The sequence below is a fragment of the Chlorocebus sabaeus genome, chromosome 20 (genome assembly GCF_047675955.1).
Source record: "Chlorocebus sabaeus isolate Y175 chromosome 20, mChlSab1.0.hap1, whole genome shotgun sequence".
In the NCBI taxonomy this organism is placed as follows: domain Eukaryota; kingdom Metazoa; phylum Chordata; class Mammalia; order Primates; family Cercopithecidae; genus Chlorocebus; species Chlorocebus sabaeus.
Window position 1 is genome coordinate 123,755,558 of NC_132923.1, and position 24,305 is coordinate 123,779,862.

Consider the following 24,305-nt stretch of genomic DNA (forward strand, 5'->3'; position numbering starts at 1 on the left):
GGCAACAAGAGTGAAAGCGAAACTGTCTCAAAACAAACAAACAAAAAAAACAAAGAAGAAGCTTTCCAGGCTGGGTGTGCTATAATATGTCTGTTGACTTTGCTATTATTCAACACTGCACTAAAGATCTTAACCAAAGGATTTGGAATGGAATGAAGAAATAATGTAGATAATATGATTGTCTACTTAGAAAATCCAAGATAACCAGTAAACTTATTTGAACTAATATGCCAGTTCAGCAGTTCAGGCAGGTACAAAATCAACGTACAGATACTGGGAGCTCTCAGACATCCAATTCTTGCCCAAATACCTAACAACAAATTTATGAATGCTGGATGAACTATAATACAAACTATTTTTTATTTTTTGTTTTTTTTTGAGATGGAGACTCACTCTGTCATCCAGGCTGGAGTGCAGTGGCACCATCTCGGCTCACTGCAACCTCTGCTTCTGGGTTCAAGCGATTCTCCTGCCTCAGCTTCCCGAGTAGCTGGGATTACAGGCATGCACCACCACGCCCTGCTAATTTTTGTGTTTTTAGTAGAGACGGGGTTTCACCATGCTGGTCAGGCTGGTCTCAAAATCCTGACCTTGTGGTCTGCCTGCCTCGGCCTTCCACAGTGCTGGGATTACAGGCGTGAGGCACCGCGCCAGGCCACAACCTACTTTTAATGCATAGCTAGCCTATGAGAGAGAAAAAAAGAAAGCATTTTTGTGCTAGAACAAAATGAAGATTGCAACTAGAGTGGTGAGGAAGTGAACTAAAGTAATGTCTGCGAGGGGCAAGAAAAATGTCATGCAGGGAGTCATTATGAGCCCAGTAATCTACGGGCATAGATTTTAATACCTATATAGGGGAGGGACAGGAAAATAGGCCAGAGCCTGCAAAGGATGGCGATCTGGAATTAATACCACTACATAAAGCTGGAACGTTGCTTTCTCACCCTAAGTGAAAGGATAGATTCTCCAAGTACACCCGTCAGTGCAGGGATGGTTCTGAGTGGGAGAAAATGTTTCCCCTTGTAAACCCAATCCTCCAGCCTGTTTTAATGGGGTGGGTTTGGACCTATTTTATATTCACTGTGTGGTCTAAGAAACCCCAAGATAAGAGTTAATTACAGGAACACGTACTCCAATTAATGGGATTAAATGTTGCCTGATTCTAGAATTTCAAGTAAAACCAATTGAAATCTTTAAACTAAAGTCTATAGTAATTTTATCTTTTTGATCCGTCAGTGACCATGAAAGGACCTGAGAAGACTGCTGGTGACCCTGAGACCCCTGGAGGAACACAGGAAAAGGTGTCACTAATCCTCTTTTTCTGAAAGGGGTATTCTGTCTTCGTCATGGACCCCAAGATTTCCAAGTCTCTCTCAGGTCTGAGCTCTACCCTCTGTTGCATTTGAGCTCCCTAATATTTTTTGGCCTTTGGGGCATCAGGGTTAGTTTGCACTGTAAGAGTGCTTGACCGTGAGATTACCTAGGGTGAGTTTGTACTGTGGCAAGGCACATGACTTCTGGATGACATGTGGATGACAAGTCGCTGACTAGGGCTGCATCCTTCTGCTCCCTCTTTGGAGATGTCTCCTGTGTGATTCCATAAAAGGCTTGAATGAAGTCCCTAAGAATAGAGCGAGACAGAAATGTGGCTTGCACCCCATCTGTGACTAGTGTATGACCAGACAGAAATGTGAATTGTACTCCATTTTTGGCTAGCATGAAAAGCTGCAGATATTTTTTTCTTCTTTTCAGACAGAGTCTCGTTCTGTCGCCAAGGCTGGAGTGCAGTGGCTTCATCTCCGCTCACTGCAACCTCTGCCTCCCAGTTCAAGCGATTCTCCTGCCTCAGCCTCCCTAGTAGTTGGGACTACAGGCGCCCGCCACCACGCCCAGCTAATTTTTTATTTTTAGTAGAGACCGGCTTTCACCATGTTGGCCAGGCTGGTCTCAAACTCTTGACCTCAAATGATCTTTACCCAAAATGCTGGGATTACAGGCGTGAGCCACCATGCCTGGTCAAAAGCTGTAGCTATAAAGGAAATTGACAGTTGCTGTCAGTGTTTAATACTGCAGGGAGGCAAAAATTCCAGCTTATGGAAATCACAGATACGTGGGTTCTTTTTTTTTTTTTTCATATTTAGGTAAAAAAGCCTCAGGTTGTCTGACCTGGTCGGAGAGAAATTGGAAAATCATTGGCTATGTTGGTTGAGCAGCTCTTGGAGTCAAAACCATCCCTGCTCTGAGAGACCCAAGATACGACATGAAAATGGGATCTCGAATTTCTTTCTTTTTGTAATTTTTTGAGGCAAAGTCTCGATCTGTCTCCCAAGCTGGAGTGCAGTGGCACGATCTCAGCTCACTGCAACCTCTGCCTCCCAGGGTCAAGTTTTTCACCTGGCTCAGCCTCCCGAGTAGGTGGGACTACAGGTGTGTGCCACCGTGCCCAGCTAATTTGTGTATTTTTAGTAGAGATGGGGTTTCATTATGTTGGCTAGGCTGGTCTCGAACTCCTGACCTTGTGATCCACCCGCCTCAGCCTCCCAAAGTGCAGGGATTACAGGCGTGACCCACTACGCCTGGCTGGGATCTCTGATTTCTCTTTCTTTTCCTTTTCCTTTTTCTTTTTTTTCTTTTTTTCAGATGAAGTCTCACTCTGTCGCCAGGCTGGAGTGCAGTGGTGCAATCTTGGCTTACTGCAACCTCCGCCTCCTGGGTTCAAGTGCTTCTCCTGCCTCAGCCTCCTGAATAGCTGGGTTTATAGGTGCCCACCACCATGCCTGGCTGATTTTTTTGTATTTTTAGTGCAGACAGGGTTTTGCCATGTTGGCCAGGATGGTCTCTATCTCCTGACCTCATGGTCTGCCCGCCTTGGCCTCCCAAATTGCTGGGATTACAGGTGTGAGCTACCTTGTCCGGATCTCTAATTTCTAAAGAGCTGAGTACTCCACCTTCTGGTAGACCTGCCTTTTTTATGCATAAGCTTTCTGGCCCCGGAAGCTAAAAATACTTACAGTACTGGGGGAAAACAAACAAACAAACAAACAAAAGCACCTCAGTAAAGATAATTTAGGGTTGAGTGTGGTGGCACATACCTGTAATCACAGCTACTAAGGAGGTTGAGACAGGAGAATCGCTTGAACCCAGAAGGTGGAGATTGCAGTGAGCCGAGACCATGCTACTGTACTCCAGCCTGGGTGACAGAGTGAGACTCAAAAAACAAAACAAAACAAAACAAAACAAAACAAAAAAAACCACAAAAACCAAGCAAACAAAACAAAAGAAATGTATAGCAAGTTGCGGCCGGGTGCGGTGGCTCACGCCTGTAATCCCAGCATTTTGGGAGGTCGAGGTGGAAGGATCACGAGGTCAAGACATCAAAACCATCCTGGTCAACATGATGAAACCCCGTCTCTACTAAAAATACAAAAACTAGCTGGGCATGGTGGCACGCGCCTGTAGTCCCAGCTGCTCAGGAGGCTGAGGCATGAGAATCACTTGAACCTGAGAGGTGGAGGTTGCAGTGAGCCGAGATCGCGCCACTACACTCCAGCCAGGTGACAGAGCAAGACTCTGTCTCAAAAAAAGGAAAAAAGAAATGTATAGCAAGTCACAGAAAAATCTGGAAGACAGCACACTAGCACACACACTCTGGAGAGAAGTCTGGGATAAGGAGATCAGAGGAGATGTTTGCTCTGTGTTTTTAGAATGTTTTGCATTGAGAATTCTGTCCAGAGGGAGGGAAAAAGGATGAGAAACAAATGAAGCTCGCTCACATGTGCTTCTGTGTACCTCTTACTGTGTTGGACTTTCTTATCTTTTTTTTTTTTTTTTTTTGGTATGGAGTCTGACTCTGTTGCCCAGGCTAGAGTTCACTGGATCACTGCAACCTTTGCCTCCCAGGTTCAAGCAATTCTCCTCCCTCAGCCTCCCCAGTAGCTGGAACTACAGGTATGCGCCACCACGCCCAGCTAATTTTGTAGTTTTAACAGAGACAGGGTTTCGCCATGTTGGCCAGGCTGGTCTCGAACTCCTGACCTCAAGTGATCCGCCTACCTCAGCCTCCCAAAGTGCTGAGATTACAGATATGAGCTACTGTGCTCACCCAATTGCTGGACTTTCAAGGTACACATGGAGTGACCACAGTGACACAAGGGTTATTTTTTTCATAATCCAGTTTATTTGTTGGATAATGTTGACGTACCCAAGTTAGAATTTTTTTTTTCTTTGAGACGGAGTTTCAGTCTTGTTGCCCAGGCTGGAGTGCAATGGCGTGATCTCAGGTCACTGCAATCTCTACCTCCCAGGTTCAAGCGATTCTCCTGCCTCAGCCTCTCGAGTAGCTGGGTTACAGGCATGTGCCACCACACCCAGCTAATTTTGTATTTTGTTAAAGTAGAGACAGGGTTTCTCCATGTTGGTCAGGCTGGTCTCGAACTCTTGACCTCAGGTGATCTGCCCACCTCAGCTTCTCAAAGTTCTAGGGTTACAGGCATGAGCCACAGTGCCCAGCTGATGACAAAACATTTCCCTGCATCACATGGTCAACAGCATTTGCTACCAAGCGCCAGGTTCCATGCTCAGCAATGGGACCACAGGACGATGGAGACAAAGTCCCTGACCTTTAGAGCAATATTTAACAAGTGGGATTGTCAAGAAAGAAAAAAAATCCTTAGGCTAGGCATGGTGGCTCATGCCTGTAATCCCACCACTTTGGGAGGCTGAGGCGGGTGGATCACCTGCGGTCAGGAGTTCGAGACCAGCCTGGCCAACATAGTGAAACCTCATCTCTACTAAAAATACAAGAATTAGCTGGCGTGGCAGCACGTGCCTGTAATCCCAGCTACTCCAGAGGCTGAGGCAGGAGAATCACTTGAACCTGGGAGGCGGAGGTTGTGGAGAGCCGAGATCACACCACTGCACTCCAGCCTGGGTGACAGAGTGAGACTCCGTCTCAAAAAAAAAAAAGAAAAAAGAAAAAAAAATCTTTATAAAACATACCATACCTGTACAATTCAGTAATCATCCTCCTGGGTATTTAACAAAATGAGTAAACTCACACCTGGATGTTTATAGCAGCTTTATTATTAATTTTCAAAACTTGGAAGCAAGGGAGATGCTGAATGGCACCTACTGAACAGTAGGTGACTGGATAAACAAACTGATCCATCCAGCAAACTATTATGAAGCCATAAAAAGATATGAAATATTCCTAGCTGGGTGCGGTGGTTTACACCTGTAATCCCAGCACTTTGGGAGACTGAGGTGGGTGGATCATGAGGTCAGGAGTTCAAGACCAGCCCTGTCAAGATGGCGAAACCCTGTCTATACTAAAAATACAAAAATTAGCTGGGTGTGGTGGCGGGTGCCTGTAATCCTGGTTACTCGGGAGGCTGAGGAAGAGAACTCAGGAGGCAGAGATTGGAGTGAGCCAAGAGCGCGCCACTGCACTCCAGCCTGAGCAACAGAATGAGACTCTGTGTCGAACAAAATCAAAAACAAAAAAACCCAAAAAATCAAAGAAAGATTCCTAAATGCATGATTTTACTGTACAAGTGAAAGAAGGCAATGTGAAAAGACTCATCCTGTTAGACGTTCCAGAAAAGGGTTTTGCCTTTTTCTATGGAGACGGTAGAAAGTCCAGTGGTTGCCATGGGCTGGGAGCACAGTGGGATGAATGAGAAGAGGACAGAGAACTTTTAGGGAAACAAAACTACTCTGCATGATGCTCTAATGGTGGATACATGTCATTATCCCTTTGTTAAAATCCATAGAATGTAAAACCCAGCAATGATCCCTCATGTAAACTGTGGACAGTGGGTGATAGTGATGCATCCGTGTGGCCCATTGACTGTGATGAATGCTCTGCTCTGGTGTGGGTGTTGATCCTCTGGGGGTGCTGTATATTGAAGGGGGAAGAGGGTGGATGAGAACTTTGTTTAGTTTTTCTGTGAACCTAAAACTGCTATTAAGAAAATAGGCTGTGGTGGCTCATGCCTGAAATCCCATCAATTTAGGAGGCTGAGGCAGGTGAATCACTTGAGGTCAGGAGTTTGAGACCAGTCTGGCTAACATGGTGAAACCCCATCTCTACTAAAAATACAAAAAAATTAGCCGGGCATTGTGGTGGGTGCCTCTAATCCAAGCTACTCTGGGGCTGAGGCAGGAGAATTGCTTGAACCCGGGAGGTGGAGGTTGCAGTGAGCAAAGAGCACCATTGCCTCCAGCCTGGGCAACAAGAGTGAAACTCCATCTCAAAGTAAATAAATAAAGAAAAATAAATAAATGATAATAATAGGCCGGGCACGGTGGCTCACGCCTGTAGTTCTAGCACTTTGGGAGGCCGAGGTGGGTGGATCACCTGAGGTCCGGAGTTCGAGACCAGCCTGACCAACATGGCAAAGCCCTGTCTCTATTAAAAATAAAAATAATAATACAAAACTTACCCAGGCGTGGTGGTGCATGCCTGTAATCCCAACTACTTGGGAGGTGAGGCAGTAGAATCGTTTGAACCCTGGAGGAGGAGGTTGCAGTGAGCCAAGATCGTGCCACTGTGCTCCAGCCTGGGTGACAGAGTGAGACTTGTTCTCATAAATAAATAAATAAATAAACTGAAGTCTGGGCACGGTGGCTCATACCTGTGCGGGGGTATGAGCACAGGTCAATCCCAGCACTTTGGGATCGCTTGAGCCCAGAAGTTCAAGACCACCCTGAGCAACATGGTGAAACCTGGTCTCTACTAAAAATACAAAAATAAGCCAGGCATGGTGGTGCATGCTTGTTGTTCCAGCTACTAGGTGGGCTGAGGCAGGAAGATTACCTGATCCTTGGGAGGTCAAGGCTGCAATGAGCCGTGATCATGCCACTGCACTTCAGCCTGGATGACAGAGTGAGTCCCGGTCTCAAAATAAAATAAAATAAACTCAATATTTTAAAAAACCTGTAATGCTTCCTTCCAGTGCTAAAATTGTATTATTCTAAGTATATTTTAAAGAATAAACGATTATTGTTCAGTGTCTTTAAAATTAGTTTAAAAAATCTCTTTCGTTTTGAGAATCCAAACTAAGGTAACCATTTTTTTATTCTTTTTTTTTTTTTAGATGGAGTTTCGCTCTTGTTGCCCAGGCTGGAGTGCAATAGCGTGATCTCAGCTCACTGCAACCTCCGCCTTCCAGGTTCAAGTGATTCTCCTGCCTCAGTCTCCCGAGTAGCTGGGATTACAGGCATGCGCCACCACGCCCAGCTAATTTTTATATTTTTAGTAGAGACAGGGTTTCTCCATGTTGCGAGACTGGTCTCGAACTCCTGACCTCAGGTGATCCGCCTGCCTCCCGAAGTGCTGGGATTTCAGGCATGAGCCACTGCGCCCAGCCTGTTTTTTTCCCTGGAGATGGAGTCTTGCTCTGTTGCCCAGGCTGGAGTGCAGTGGCATGATCTCGGCTCACTGCAACCTCTGCCTCCTGGGTTCAAGCGATTGTCCTGCCTCAGCCTCCTGAGTACTTGGGATTACAGGTGTGTGCCACCACGCCTGGCTAATTTTTTGTAGTTTTAGTAGAGATGGGGGTTTCACCATTTTGGCCAGGCTGGTCTCGAACTCCTGACCTGGTGATCCACCCACCTTGGCCTCCCAAAGTGCTGGGATTACAGGCGTGAGCCACGGCTCCTGTGGCTATTAATCTGTCTCAAAAAAAAAAAAAAAGTTACATCTTTTTGGGGAGCTGGGTCAGATCGATGAGAGATTTTCTCATAATGCCCCCCCTCTAGAGCCCTATCAAGGAAGAACCTTGATAGGGCTCTTCCAGTCGTTGACCATTCTTAAAATATTACATTGCATTCTTTAGAAGTTCTATATCTTTAATATACATAAATGACAACACAAATATTTATACTCAAATAGTATTTACATAATAGTAAATTTTTTTTAAATACCATAAAATATAATCTTTGCAACCCTAAATTACACCATCTGGTCTGATCTACCAGCAGATGGCAGTCGAGACCCACGGATTGGAAATTTTGATCTTATAATCACTAGAAATGAATTGAGTCCTGCACTGCCCACCCTGCCGCCTGCTGGCTCCTGCGGCTCTGCTGTTTGGAGGAATCATGGTGAAATTGTGGCAGCGTCTACAACCTGAGCCCCACTGCATGCCCTGGGTTCTTGTTGCCTCCCTGTTACCAAGAATCAGAGGTGAAATTGAAAGATGAAAAATGCGGCTGGGTGCGGTGGCTCATGCCTGTAATCCCAGCACTTTGGGAGGCCTAGCGGGGCGGATCACGAGGTCAGGAAATTGAGACCATCCTGGCCAACATGGTGAAACTCCGTCTCTCCTAAAAATACAAATACTAACCGGGCATGGTGGCGTGCACCTCTAGTCCCAGCTGCTCCGGAGCATTGGGCAGGAGAATGGCTTGAACCCAAGAGGCGGAGGTTGCAGTGAGCCGAGATTGCGCCACCGCACTCCAGCCTGGTGAAGAGCGAGGCTCTGTCTTAAAAAAAAAAAAAAGAAAAAGAAAAAGAAAAGAAAAATGAAAAATGCTGGGACTTCTGCTGAGAAGAGAAAAAAGAACAAGATGTATTGATCTTACTGCATGCCAGGCCCCATGCCAAGCCCTAAACATGAACCATCTTATTGGATCCTACCAGGGTCCCATAAGCTGTTGGACAACATCATCCTCATTTTACAGGGAACCTGAGGCTCTTCAGGGAAGGTCACTCATCACCCACAGGCACTTGATCGTTCTCCACCCTTGGATGATGTGAGATTCCAAAACACACTGCACCAGTCTCTTCCTTGATGGGGAGAGATAGGAGGTGTTATGAGAAAATCTCTCATCAATCCGGCCATAGCGCCCCAAAAAGATGAAACTTTTTAAATGTCAGATGGAAATATTTTAAAAGTATTTGATGCCTGTATAGTTTTAGTATTTTGCTTAAAGGGAATGTGGCTGTCTTTACTGGCTACAACCAGTTCAATTCAAGAAGGGCTGCTAGTCGTCAGGGAACAAGTCAAGTGTTGGTGCCTCCCAGAGGCTCTTCCTTGATAGGGCTCTAGAGGGGGGGCATTATGAGAAAATCTCTCATCGATCTGACCCAGCTCCCCAAAAAGATGTAACTTTTCTTTTTTTTTTGAGACAGATTATTTGTATTTATTTATTTTTTTCTTTTTGTTGAGACGGAGTCTCACTCAGTCGCCCAGGCTGGAGTGCAGTGGCGCTATCTCCGCTCACTGCAAGCTCCGCCTCCCGGGTTCATGCCATTCTCCTGCCTCAGCTTCCCGAGCAGCTGGGACTACAGGCGCCCGCCACCACCCTCGGCTAATTTTTTGTATTTTTAGTAGAGACGGGGTTTCACCGTGTTAGCCAGGACGGTCTCAATCTCCTGACCTCGTGATTCGCCTACCTTGGCCTCCCAAAGTGCTGGGATTACAGGCTTGAGCCACCGCACCCGGTCTGTATTTATTTTTTTGAGACAGTCTCGCTCTGTCACCAGACTGGAGTGCAGTGGCACGATCTCGGCTCACTGCACCCTCCGCCTCCCGGGTTCAAGTGATACTCCTGCCTCAGCCTCCTAAGTAGCTGGGACTACAGGCGTGCACCACCACGCCCAGCTAATGTTTGTATTTTTAGTAGAGACGGGGTTTCACCATGTTGGTCAGGAAGGTCTCCATCTCTTGATCTCATGAGCTGCCCGCCTCAGCCTCCTGAAGTGCTAGGATTACAGGCATGAGCCACCATGCCCAGCCTAGATGAAATTTTTAAAATGTGGCATTGAAATATTTAAGAAGCATTACTGTGGGTGCATCTGAGGCAAGAGAATCACTTGAACTCAGGAGGCAGAGGTTGCAGTGAGTGGGGATCGTGTCACTGAACTCCAGCCTGGGTGCAAAAAGGCCTAGGTTTTAGTTTTCAGGTGTCCAGAAAAATGAGTTGGATATATCTGCCCAAATAGGCAGGTATTCAACAGCAGCACTGATCTAACTCCAGGTCATAAAATGACCTGTTGCCACAGCGAGAGCAGTAGTCAGTACAGAACAAGATCCTCTTGGGCTCCCTTAAATCCCTCACTCTCCCCATCAGCTTAGCCCCAAGTTGGGCAAATCTGCTCCGGCAGAGAGTACCACCAGCATCATAACTCTCCTGCGGGGCAGGATACAGCTCCAGGCATAAGTTGTCCAATCTGATTGTGTGGCACAGCAGGTTCTCCAGGGTGGCCATGGAGACGGGATTTCCACAGAAGCTGAAGGTGGTGAGCTCAAAGCAGCGGCTCAGGGCAGGCAGGATGGTGTTGACTTGGGAGTCTACGATGCCACAGTCATCTAAATCCAGGTACTCAAGGGTGCCTGCGACTTTTTCTAGCAGAACTTGGAGAGGAACAAGACTGACATTGGCCAGTCTGACGCCCCTCAGGTCCAGGGTGTTTAGTTGACCGATGCTCGGGCACTGGGACAGATGCCTCAAGTCTGATTCCAAAAGCACACAGTTAGTTATTGCGAGGATCTTTAACGAGGTCTTCAGACAGCTGGGGAGAGAGAGCAAGAAGTTAGTTCTGGGGAATCATAGGGGTGAGTGGAGGGTGGTGGAGAATGTCAAGGTGAAGGACGAAGACCATTTTGCCCAAGTCCAGGGTCATTCTGATTGTCTGGTCAGCACTTAGGATGCTGCGTGACGAAGAGCTTTGCCACTGAGATCAATTCCATTTTAGGTCTGGCGCAGTAACTCACACCTGTAATCTCAGAACTTTGGGAGGCTGAGACAGGCGGATCACTGGAGGTCATGAGTTTGAGACCAGCCTGGCCAACATGGCAAAACCCTGTCTCTACTAAAAATGTAAAACTTAGCTGGGCATGGTGGCGGGTGCCTGTAATTCTAGCTACTTGGGAGGGTAAGGCAGGAGAATCGCTTGAACCCAGCAGGTGGAGGTTGCAGTGAGCAGAGATCATGCCACTGCACTCTAGCCTGAGTGACAGAGCGAGACTCTGTCTCAAAAGAAAAAGAAATAAAAATTCCATTTCAGGCTGAGTCTTTTCACCATCATTTATAGGAATGGATCAAGTTCACAGAATCCCTAAAGCTTCCTTTCCTCATCTGTCAGGCAGAAAAACACATATGTGGGCTACAGGAGCCCAGTGGAGACGCAGGCATAAGGGACAAATCCAGGCAGGATAATGCAACATCAGCTGAGGTGGGCAGGCTGCAGGAGTCCCTGACATGCCTGTATCATCAGCAAACCATCTATTACTTTCACCATTCTTTGTGCCTGCTCCCTGACCCTCTGTTTCAGAATCATGCATTTCTCAGGTAATTAATTTACCTGGAACTCAAAACAACCATTAGGACAGGGAATTAGAGATGGGTAATTCATGTTCACCAAGCTGTTGAGCACAGAACTTATATTCTGAAATGTGCAGGTTTGCTGAGCATTCCCCTCTTCAGTGCCCACTTCACTTCCCTACTTCCCATCATCTTCTTAACAATTATCTTGTTTTTGGGTTGGGTGTGGTGGCTCACGCCTGTAATCCTGACACTTTGGGAGGCCGAAGTGGGTGGATCACCTGAGGTCAGGAATTTGAGACCAGCCTGGCCAATACGGTGAAACCCTGCCTCCACCAAAAATAATTAGCCAGGTGTGGTGACCCACACCTGTAATCCCAGCTACTCAGGAGGCTGAGGCAGGAGAATTGCTTGAACCCAGGAGGCGGAGGTTGCAGCAAGGCGAGATGACACCACTGCACTCCAGCCTGGGCAATAAAAGTGAAATTTTATCTCAGAAAAAGCAAAATTATCTTGTTTGTATTTTTTATTTATTCTTTTTTTTTTAGCAGGGGTCTTCGCTATGTTACCCAGACTGGTCTTAAACTCCTGGGCTCAAATTATCCTCTTGCCTCAGGTTCCCAAAGTGTTAGGATTACAGGCATGAGCCAGCATCCCTGGCCTATTTCTCATCATCTTAACTTAGACACACATCCTCAGGAAGAATTCACAAATGCACCCTCACTAAATCTGAACCCTCCAGTAGCTGGCTTCCTAGCATGGCAGCCTCTCTATAGCATCTACCCCAGCGGATTCCTCGGTCTTCATTGGGATGAATGTGTGATACCCATTTCAGGACAGAGCTTCCAACAGGGAAATGCACTGACATTCTGGTGTCCCCTTTACTGTTCCATCCTCATAGGCTGGCTCACAGTAGATGCCCACTGTAACAAGAAAGGCTCTGCTGTGGTCTGCAGAGAAAGCTCACCACCCTTCCTCACCTGAGCAGCTGGTCCAGGTGGCCTTCAAGGAAAGAAACAGAGTTCATATAAAGCTTTTGGAGGTAGCGCAGCTTGAGGAACTGAGAGGTGAACTGGGTAACAAACTCCTTCTTCTTCTCTGGGGAAATGTAGCGAGAGACATCCACATCAGAGAGAACAAGCCTGTGAAGATTCCTCATCTGGCCCAGGTATGGGGTAAACTCTGCCAGGACAGGTAGTGTCCAATTGCAATTCACTTCCATCTCCTGGATACAGTCTAGGTTGACTATTTTCAGGATGTTTCTGATATTGTGGAAGGGCATTCCCAACATTTTCAGCTTCTTACAGCACAGGTGTAGTAAACCTTCCCTCTGCTTGACCCATAGAAAGAGGCAGGTGAGGCATTCATCCAGAGTCCTGTTCTTGAGGCAAAGGTCTATGAACACTGTCAAGGGCTGCTGTCCTCTCATCCTTGGACAGTTCTGCACTGGTTTTCTGTTCCACATATCATTTGGTAAGCACCCACCAGCCATGACTTCAGACCAAACCATCCAGAAGTTCTCACTGACATCCTGTAAATCCAGCACTTGAAGTTTCCACCTCCTGTGGAAAAATAGAAGAGAAGCTGAGAATGTAAGGACTCACTTCTGAACTTATACTTCACATCCTGGATATCAGCTCCTCTCCTCCCTGCTTCTTCTCCCTCTCTCTGACTTTTCTCCACACTGGTTTACCCTTGAATCCTGCTCAGTTCCACTGTTTTTGTTGTTGTTGTTGTTGTTTTGAGATAAAGTCTTCCTCTTTGCCCAGGCTGGAGTGCAGTGGTGTAATCTCAGCTCACTGCAACCTCCAGCTCCTGGGTTCAAGCAATTCTCCTGCCTCAACCTCCCAAGTAGCTGGGATTACAAGTGTCTGTCACCATGCCCAGCTAATTTTTGTATTTTTAACTGATTCTGGGTTTCACCATGTTGAGAGATGAGGCCAGGTGGACTTCCTGGGTCGAGTGGGTACTTGGGGAACTTTCCTGTCTTACATGAGGATTGTAAAATGCACCAATCAGCGCTCTGTAAAATGCACCAATCAGCAGGATTCTAAAAGCAGCCAATAGTGGAGAGTATTGAAAAAAGGGCAATCTGATAGGACAGAAATGGAACATGGGAGAGGACAATAAGGGAATAAAAGCTGGCCACTCCAGCCAGCAGCGACAGTCCACTTGTGTTCCCTTCCATGCTGTGGAGACTTTGTCTTTATGCTCTTCACAATAAACCTTGCTACTGCTTATTCTTTGGATCTGTGCCATTTTTAAGAGCTGTAACAATTACTGCAAGGTCTGCGGCTTCATTCTTGAAGTTAGTGAGACCACAAACCCACCAGCAGGAACCAACTTTGGACAAATCTTGGGGGCTCGTTCGGGATCTCACCACATGATGAGTACCATCAGACCCCTTTCACTTGCTATTCTGTCCTATCTTTCCTTAGAATTTGGGGGCTAATCACTGGGCACCTATCAGCCGGTTAAAAGCGACTAGCGCAGCTGCTGGACTAAAGACATGGGTGTCAGGCTTTCTGGGAAAGGGCCCTCTAACACCCCCTGACTCTTTGGAGCTGGGAGCATTGGTTTGCCTGAAACCAGCTTCTACTTTTCCTGCATTTCTGGGCTGAGCCAAGGGTCAACAGAGAGGAAAGCCATTCAGCTCTGGGGTCCCAACAAAAAAGTTGGTTAACCCTGAAGCCATGAGTGGAGCTCTCAAAGTTACGTTGCCCAAGTGAGACTTGCCCATCTATCCTATCTATCCTGACCCTTGCCTCCTGGGTCCTAATGCCTGTCAGACAAACTTCCTCCCGCTTCTTTTTCCGAGGCTAGTCCTGCATCTAGAAACCACTTCCTGTCCCTGGTACTCTTCTAGTTTCTTCTATAAGGATTATTTCTAATATAAATTTCGGGACACTGTTCCCTTCTTTAGGCACCTGGGCTCACCAATCAGAAAGACAATTTTTGCCCACAGCCCTGTTGTGAGGGGGACAATCTGGAATTTTAGGATCCCTCCTCAGACTAGCAGGTCTAACAAAGGCTATTCCTGAAGCTAGGATATGGGGAGCCTCAGAAATTATAGACTCCAAAATTGAGGGGGATAGCCTTCCTAGTCATATGATGAGAAGTGAGGACAAAAGGCATCACTCTTCCAACCCTGGAGATCCCTTCCCTCCCTCAGGGTATGGTCCTCCACTTGAGAAATATCATCTTTATAGGACAAGGGTAAGGTCCCAATATCAACAGGAGAAAAAGCTTAGGACTAATTAGCAGGTTTTCAAGAATGCGTTGGTAAGGGCCACTAAATCCGACCTTTCTCGGTCCTCTTTGTGGTCTAAGAGGAATGGCAAGGGTGCAGGTTTTTGAGAATGTATTGGTAAAAGCCACTAAATCTGACCTTCCTCGGTCCTCTTTGTGGTCAGGAGGAAAACAGGTGTTTCCGCTGCTGCTTCGGTGAGTACAACTATTCCGAACAGCAGGGTTCAGGGACCATTGTGGGTTCTTGGGTGGGGGAAAAAATAGACCAAAACCGCAGGTGGTTTTTTTCTGGTTTAGATAGGAAACACTCAGGCATCAACAAGCTGACCCTTGAAATACATTCTAAGCCACTGGGACCAATTTGACCCACAAACCCTGAAAAAGAAGCAGCTTATTTTTTTCTGCACTACAGCCTGGCCCCATTATTATCTCTCTGAGAGGGAAAAATGGCCACCTGAGGGAAGTATAAATTACAATACTATCCTGCAGCTTGACCTTTCCTGCAAGAGAGAAAGCAAATGGAGTGAAATAGCTTATGTCCAAGCTTTCTTTTCATTGAAGGATAATCCACAACTATGCAAAGCTTGCAATCTACATTCCACAGGAGGACCTCTCAGCTTACACCCATATCCTAGCCTCCCTACAGCTCTCCTTCCTATTAATGATGAGCCTCCTCTAATCTCCCCCACCCAGAAGGAAACAAGAAAAGAAGTCTCCAAGGGACCACAACCCCCCATCCCAGGCTATCGGTTATGACCCCTTCAAGCTGTAAGGAGAGGGGAATTTGGCAATTCAGGTACATGTCCCCTTCTCCCTCTCTGATTTAAAGCAGATCAAGGTAGACCTGGGGAAGTTTTCAGATGATCCTGATAGGTATATAGATGTCCTACAGGGTCCAGGGCAAACCTTTGACCTCACTTGGAGAGATATCATGCTATTGTTAGATCAAACCCTGGCCTTAAATGAAAAAAATGTGGCTTTAGCTGCAGCCTGAGAGTTTGGAGATACCTGGTATCTTAGTCAAGTAAATGGTAGAATGACAGTTGAAGAAAGGGACAAATTCTATACTGGCCAGCAAGCCATCCCCAGTATGGATCCCCACTGGGACCTCAACTCAGATCATGGGGACTGGAGTCATAAACATCTGTTGACCTGTGTTTTAGAAGGATTAAGGAGAAATGGGAAAAACCCCATAAATTATTCAGTGATGTCCACCATAACTCAGGGAAAGGAAGAAAATCCTACTGCCTTCCTCAAGCACCTATGGGAGGCCTTAAGAAAATATGCTCCCTTGTCACCTGACTCCCTCAAGGGTCAATTGATCCTAAGTTTATTACCTAATCAGCCGCAGATATCAGGAGAAAGCTCCAAAAGTTAGCCCGGGGCCCTGGACAAAATTTCGAGGCTTTACTAAACCTGGCAACCTCAGTGTTCTATAATAGGGACCAAGAGGAACAGTTCAAAAAGGAAAAACAAGATAAGAGAGAGGCCACAGCCTTAGTCATGGTCCTCAAACAAACCAACCTTGGTGGTTCAGAAAGGACAGAAAATGCAGCAGACCAATCATCTGGTAAGGCTTTTTATCAGTGTGGTTTGCAAGGACATTTGTCCATTGAGAAACAAGACACCCCCTCACCCATGTCCACTATGCCAAGGCAATCACTGGAAGGCACACTGCCCCAGAGGACAAAGGTTCTCTGGGCCAGAAGCCCCCAACCAGATAATCCAACAACAGGACTGAGGGCACCTGGGGCAAGCGCCAGCTCATATCATCACCCTCACTGAGCTCTGGGTAAGTTTAACCATTGAAGGCCAGGAAATTGACTTCCTCCTGGACACTGGCACAGCTTTCTCAGTGTTAATCTCCTGCCCTAGATGGCTGTCCTCAGGGTCCATTACCATCCGAGGAATCCTGGGACAGCCTGTAACCAGGTGTTTCTCCCACCTCCTCAGTTGTAATTGGGAGACTTTGCTCTTTTCACATGCCTTTCTTGTTATGCCTGAAAGTCCCACACCCTTATTAGGGAGGGACATATTAGCCAAAGCTGGAGCTGTTATCTATATGAATATGGGGAACAAGTTAGCCATTTGTTGTCCTCTACTTGAGGAGGGAATCAACCCTGAAGTCTGGGCATTGGAAGGACAATTTGGAAGGGTAAAAAATGCCCGCCTAGTCCAAATCAGGCTAAAAGAACCCAACACTTTTCCTTATCAAAGGCAGTATCCCTTAAGGCCTGAAGCTCGTAAAGGATTGCAGGATATTGTTAGACATTTAAAAATTCAAGGCTTAGTAAGAAAATGCAGCAGTCCCTGCAACACCCCAATTCTAGGAGTACAAAAACCGAATGGTCAGTGGAGACTAGTGCCATCAATGAGACAGTAATTCCTCTATATACTCATCTAGTAGGATGGCACCCAGAGGCAGAAACAGCCTTCAAAACCTTAAAGCAGGCCCTAGTACAAGCTCTAGGCTTAAGCCTTCCCACAGGACAAAACTTCTCTGTATATGTCACATACAGAGTGGGAATAGCTCTTCGAGTCTTTACTCAGACTGTGGGAGAACCCCACAACCAGCGGCATACCTAAGTAAGGAAATTGATGTAGCAGCAAAAGGCTGGCCTCACAGTTTACGGGTAATTGCGGCAGTGGCCATCTTAGTATCAGAGGCTATCAAAATAATACAAGGAAAGGATCTCACTGGACTACTTATGATGTAAATGGCATACTAGGTGCCAAAGGAAATTTATGGCTATCAGGCAACCACCTGCTTAGATACCAGGTGCTACTCTTTGAGGGAATGGTGCTTCAGATATGCACATAGTGACCCTCAACCCGGCTACTTTTCTCCCAGAGGATGGGGAACCAATTGAGCCTGACAGCAAACAAATTGTAGCCCAGACTTATGCCACCTGAGAGGATCTCTTAGAAGTCCCCTTAGCTAATCCTGACCTTAACCCATGAACTGATGAAAACTCATTTGTGGGGAATGGGATACGAAGGGCAGGTTATGCCATGGTTAGTGACGTAACAGTACTTGAAAGTAGGCCTCTTCCCCCAGGGACCAGCGCCCAGTTAGCAGAACTAGTGGCACTTACCCGAGTGTTAGAACTGGGAAAGGAAAAAATAATAAATGTGTATACAGATAGCAAGTATGCTTATCTAATCATACATGCCCATGCGGCAATATGGAACGAAATGGAGTGCCTAACCTCTGGGGGAACCCCCATTAAATAACACAAGGAAATCATGGAGTTATTGCACACAGTGCAAAAACCCAAGGAGGTGGCAGTCTTACACTGCTGAAACCATCAAAAAGGTAAAGAGAAAAGGCAGAAGGAGACTGTCAGGCAGACACTGAGGCCAAAATTGCTGCCAGGCAGAACCTCCCATTAGAAATTCCTGTGGAAGGACACTTGGTATGGAACAACCCTCTCCAAGAGATTAAGCCCCAGTATTTCCCGACAGAAACAGAATGGGGACTTTCACGGGGGCATAGTTTTCTCCTCTCAGGGTGGTCAACGACAGAAGAGGGAATGGTACTCATACCCGAAGCCAGTCAGTGGAAAATACTTAAGACCCTCCAGTAAACTTTTCATATAGGTATTGAGAGCAGTCATCAAATGGCCAAATCCCTATTTACAGGGCAAAATCTCCTCCAGACCATCTGACAAGTAGTCAAAGCCTGTGAGGTGTGCCAAAGGAATAATCTCTTGGTTCATCATAAGGCCTCTCTGGGGGAACAAAGAATAGGGCACTATTCCGGAGAGGACTGGCAGTTAGACTGGTTTAACAGAGAATGGGTTAAGTTGAGAGTCTTGTAGAGGTATATAAGTTTTCAATTATTATTGTTAGACTTCACGCATATGCCTAAGTCAAGGGGATTTCAACACTTGTTGGTCTGTGTTGATACCTCTACAAATTGGAGAGAAGCCTTCTCCTGCAAGACAGAGAAGGCTCAGAAAGTGGTTAAAGTCCTAATTCATGAAATAATTCCTAGATTTGGGCTTCCCCAAAGTGACAATGATCTGGCTTTTAAAGCCACGATAACTCAGGGAATTTCCAGGGCCCTAGGGATACAATATCACCTTTACTGCACCTGGAGGCCACAATCCTCAGGGAAGGTCGGGAAGGCAAAAGAAACACTCAAGAGACACTTAAGGAAACTAACACGAGAAACTCATCTCCCATGGCCTACTCTCTTGCCCACTGCCTTGTTGAGAATCCAAAATCCTCCTCACAAAATGGGGCTTGGTCCATATGAAATACTGTATGGATAACATTTTCTCACAAATGACTTCCTACTTGATCAGGAAACGGCCAGCCTGGTCAAGGATATAACTTCCTTGACAAAATATCAACAAAACCTTAAAAACCTACCCGATGGATGTCACAGAGACAAGGGAACAGAGTTGTTCCAACCGGGAGATCTAGTGTTGGACAAGTCCCTCCCCTCTACCTCCTCATCTATGAATTCCTTGTGGGAAGGACTATACTTGGTAATTATTTCTACCCCTACTTCAGTTAAGGTAGCAGGAGTGTAATCTTGGATTCACCACAGCCAAGTTAAACTTTGGACACCCCCTGAAGAACCTATGAGACCCTCAGCTCAGGAGTCCCAAGATCAGCCAGACCAGCCTCAATACAACTGTGAACCACTGGAGGACTTGCGTCTCCTATTTTGGAAGGAAACATCCCAGACTAAAAAGGCTCCTACAACTGATCCTGAGGAAAAACCCCTTCCTCCTTAAAAAGATAAGCGAAGGCCAGGCGCAGTGGCTCGCGCCTGTAATCCCAGCACTTTGGGAGGCCGAGGAGAGCGGATCACGAGGTCAGGCGATCAAGACCATCCTGGCTAACGCGGTGAAACCCCGTCTCTACTAAAAATACAAAAAATTAGCTGGATTTGGTGGCAGGTGCTTGTAGTCCCAGCTACTTGGAAGGCTGAGGTGGGAGAACGGTGTGAACCTGGGAGACGGAGCTTGCAGTGAGCCGAGATTGCACCACTGCACCCTAGCCTGGGCGGCATAGAGAGACTCCGTCTCAAAAAGAAAAAAAAAATAATAATTGAAAACTTATATACCTCTGCAATACTCTCAACTTAACCCACTCTCTGTTAAACCAGTCCAATCCTTCCCTGGCAAATGACTGTTGGCTTTGTATCTCTCTATCAGCCACTGCTTACGTTGACCCTCCCGTTCCCGCGAAAAACTGGGTCTTTACTAACTTAACTTACCACCCCCGTTATGAAGGAAAAGACCCTCTCCAACTTCTAAATATGCAATCATTTGCCGACTTCCCCATCTCTGATAGGACCAAAAATACCCTAACAGGATGCACAATCCAGCTTTTATGCTCTTACATTTCCAACCTCACCTGTTACATGATAAATGAAAAACCCATACGCGGCCCTGTAACCATGAATACCATCTTAACTTTCCAAGTCCCTTAATGCATCCAACCCAATCTGTTATCAGGCCTGCCCCTGGGCACCTACCACCCATCAGAGTAATTACACCCTACAGCTTCAAGTCCCCATTGATCCTAGTGACTTCCGAGTCATCCAAACAGCTCCATTCAGATGGCTTGTCTGCTTCTCAGGGACCCCAAAAACCATCACCTCCTCCCTGCTTAACAAACAGTCCGGGTTTGGTAATGGCAAACATACTCCCTGCATGACCATTCACCCCTGGACCCCCTGCAGCAGCACCCCACCACTAGTGAATGCCTTCTCATCTCCTCTTTCAATTACTTTCTTGAATGGTTCCTAGTAGATACAAAATTTTTCTTCTCCAATGAGAAAATAGAACACAGGGAGCCACTCAGTTTGCTCCCAACGCCCCTTTCCAGCCGCTCACAGGAGCTACCTTGGCAAGTACTCTAGGAGTATGGGAAACTGAAAACAACAAACTCACACTGCTTTTTAACGTACACAACCAGTTCTGCCTACCCAGCCAAGGCATATTCTATAAGAATATGGAATTTCAACCTATATCTGCCTCCTCACTAACTGGACAGGCACCTGCACCTTAGTCTTCCTAAGTCCCAACATTGACATTGCCCCAGGAATCAGACCCTATCAGTGCCCCTCAAAGCTCAAGTCTGTCAGCACAGGGCCATACAACTAATAACCCTACTTATAGGGTTAGGAATGGCCACAGCTACAGGAACCAGAATAGCTAGTTTATCTAATTCATTATCCTACTACCACACTCAAAGGATTTCTCAGGCAGTTTGCAAGAAATAACAAAATCTATCCTTAATCTACAATCCCAAATAGACCCTTTGGCAGCAGTGACTCTCCAAAACCGCCAAGGCCTAGGCCTCCTCATTGCTGAAAGGAGGACTCTACACCTTCTTAGGAGAAGAGTGTTGTTTTTACACTAACCAGTCAGGGATAGTATGAGATGCTGCCCAGTGTTTACAGGAAAAGGCTTCTGAAATCAGACAACGCCTTTCAAACTCTTATACCAACCTCTGGAGTTGGGTGACCTAGCTTCTCCCCTTTCTACATCCAGTGACACCCATCTTGTTATTACTCGCCTTTGGGCCCTGTATTTTTAACCTCCTTGTCAAATTTGTTTCCTCCAGGATCAAGGTCATCAAGCTACAGACAGTCCTACAAATGGAACCCCAAATGAGCTCTACTCACAACTTCTACCTAGAACCTCTGGACTGACCCACTGGCCCTTTGACTGGCCTAGAGAGTTCCCTTCTGGAGGATGCTACAACTGTAGGGCTCCTTCTTTGCCTCTATCCAGCAGGAAGTAGCTAGAGCGGTCACCACCCAGTTCCCAACAGCAGTTGGGGTGTCCTGTTTAGAGGGGGGATTGAGAGGTGAGGCCAGCTGGACTTCCTGGGTCGAGTGGGGACTTGGGGAACTTTCCTGTCTTACAAGAGGATTGTAAAATGCACCAATCAGCAGGATTCTAAAAGCAGCCAATCATGGGGAGGATTGAAAAAAAGGAACTCTGATAGGACAGAAATGGAACATGGGAGGGGACAATAAGGAAATAAAAGCTGGCCACCTCAGTCAGCAGCGGCAACCTGCTCGCTTCCACGGCAGCCTTCCACACTGTGGAAGCTTTGTTCTTTTGCTCTTCACCACAAACCTTGCCACCACTCACTCTTTGGGTCCATGCCATCTTTAAGAGCTGTAACACTCACCTTGAAGGTCCATGGCTTCATTCTTGAACTCAGCGAGACTACAAACGCACTGGCAGGAACCAATTCTGGACGCAATGTTGGCCAGGCTGGCCTCCAACTCCTGACATCAGGCGATCCACCTGCCTTGGCCTCCCAAAATGCTGGGATTACAGGTGGGAGCCACTGTGCCCAGCCTAGTTCCCACTTTTAGTGGTGCCTTTCAGTGCCACTAGAAGACAGGTTCCTGTTACCTCAGTCGACCCCTCGTGGTGAACAGTCCTTTCCCTGAGGAGCTGGGCAATGGCCAAGGCCTCTCTAAGCTTCCTCACCAGCACCATCAGAAGCCTGTGGGTCCCCCTTGGACCTCCTCACTCCTCATGACCCAGCTGTTCCTTCTGTTGGACACCTGGGCCCTCCCCACCAGCCCACCTGGGCCACCTCACCTGAGACGAACCCTCTGGGTAAGCAGTGCATCAAGTCCGTCGAGCACAGCTTGGAAGGTCTCTGGGCAAGGCCTCTTCATCAGAGACCCCAGAGGAAGGTGGAGGAAAGGCCAGGCCTGCACCATCAGCTTCAGGGCCTCACAGTGTCTCCTGCTGAAGGCTTCCATGAACAGAGGGGGAAAAAGTTCTGTGGGCAGCTCCTCCAGGGTGGAGATGGTCAAGGCCTGGTCCATTGCTGGGCTTAGCTCAGCAAAGCAGTTTGAGAAAATTAAAGAATGTGAGGCCAGGCGTGGTGGCTCATGCCTGTAATCCCAACACTTTGGGAGGCCGAGGTGGGTTGATCACTTGAAGCCAGGAGCTGGAGACCAGCCTGGAAACACAATGAAATCCTGTCTCTACTAAAAATACAAAAATTAACTTGGTGTGGTGGCTCATGCCTCTAATCCCAGCTGCTTGAAAGGCTGAAGCATGAGAATCGCTTGAACCTGGGAGGTGGGTTGTAGTGAGCCAAGATGGTGCCACTGCTCTCTAGCCTGAGTGACAGAGCAAAACTCTGCTTAAAAAAAAAAAAAAAATTAAATTAAATTAAAGGCAGCACAGGATGACCAATTAAACGCTACTATGGTGGTCACAGCCAAGTATAAAGGACTCCAGAGAAAAAGTCTCTAGTGTCAGGATAATCTGGTCATGGGTGGGCAAAAATTACCACTAGGACATAAGCAAGTCTCAAGACAATTTTCATGCAACTCGGAAAGACTTGGTCACTGGTGGAACAATGCGGGCGCAGGCCGCCACCAAGTATAAAAAGAATTCTGTACAAGGAATGCTTGTCAAAGCAAATCACTTCGCCCAAACTTCACATTCCAACAGAATTTAAGATTTCCTTTGCTCTGGAGATATTATTAAGAAGTGGAATGGGATCCTCAAAATTCTAAGGCATCCCAGACAAAGCTTCTGGGACTCCAACCAGCTATACATTCAAAATTCATGGTTATTCTCATATGCATTTTTTTTTTTTTTTTTTTTTTGAGACGGAGTCTCGCTCTGTCGCCCGGGTTGGAGTGCAGTGGCCGGATCTCAGCTCACTGCAAGCTCCGCCTCCCGGGTTTACGCCATTCTCCTGCCTCAGCCTCCCGAGTAGCTGGGACTACAGGCGCCCGCCACCTCGCCCGGCTAGGTTTTTTTTGTATTTTTTAGTAGAGACGGGGTTTCACCATGTTAGCCAGGATGGTCTCGATCTCCTGACCTCGTGATCCGCCCGTCTCGGCCTCCCAAAGTGCTGGGATTACAGGCTTGAGCCACCGCGCCCGGCCTCTCATATGCATTTTTAAACTGATGGGAAAATTACACACCCAGGATAATTTATGGCCACTGTGGGAATTATTGGAAATCTTTAAGACTGTTTTTCTTACAAAACCACAATTGTAGGATTAAAGAGTCTGAATGGGATGCTAGCATGTAGAGGCTTCTCAACTCTTTCTCCCCTTTTTTGAGGGTTGGGGGGTGGGTTGGGATCTGCCTACTGATTTCAAGTAGTTGGATTTTTTTTAGCTGTTTGCTTAAGACTTTTTTTTGTGGGGGGGAAAGGTCTCTGTTGCGCAGGCTGGAATATAGCAGTGGTGGGAGGATGGCTCACTACAGCCTCAAACTTCCAGGCTCAAGGGATTCTCCCACCTCAGCCACCCAAATGCATGCCACTACAGATGCATGCCACCACGCTTGGCTAATTTAAAAATATTTTATGGGCCGGGCGCGGTGGCTCACGCCTGTAATCCCAGCACTTTGGGAGGCCGAGGCGGGCGGATCCCAAGGTCAGGAGATCGAGACCACGGTGAAACCCCGTCTCTATTAAAAATACAAAAAATTAGCTGGGCGCGGTGGCGGGCACCTGTAGTCCCAGCTACTCAGGAGGCTGAGGCGGGAGAATTGCGTGAACCCGGGAGGCGGAGCTTGCAGTGAGCCGAGATTGCGCCATTGCACTCCAGCCTGGGGCACAGAGCAAGACTCTGTCTCAAAAAAAAAAAAAAAAAAAAAAAAAAAAAAATTTTATGTAGATGCTGGGGACTGGTGGTTCATGGTTATAATCCCAGCACTTTGTGAGGCCAAGATGGGTGGATCACTTGAGGTCAAGAGTTCGAGACCAGTCTGGCCAACATGGTGAAACCCCACCTCTACTAAAAATACAAAAATTAGCCAGGC

General features: G+C 46.9%; 1 protein-coding gene across 1 annotated transcript; it reads right to left on the bottom strand.

The window, feature by feature from the left end:
• Window positions 1-9,423: 9,423 nt before the first annotated feature.
• On the bottom strand, window positions 9,424-22,331 carry LOC103225569 (PRAME family member 20). Its single transcript, XM_073007830.1, has 3 exons — window positions 22,107-22,331; window positions 12,252-12,833; window positions 9,424-10,519 (listed from the first exon to the last, which is right to left on the bottom strand). Exons 1-3 carry the CDS (start codon window positions 22,271-22,273, stop codon window positions 9,958-9,960), a joined length of 1,311 nt encoding a protein of 436 aa, XP_072863931.1. The 5' UTR covers window positions 22,274-22,331; the 3' UTR covers window positions 9,424-9,957.
• Window positions 22,332-24,305: the final 1,974 nt, after the last annotated feature.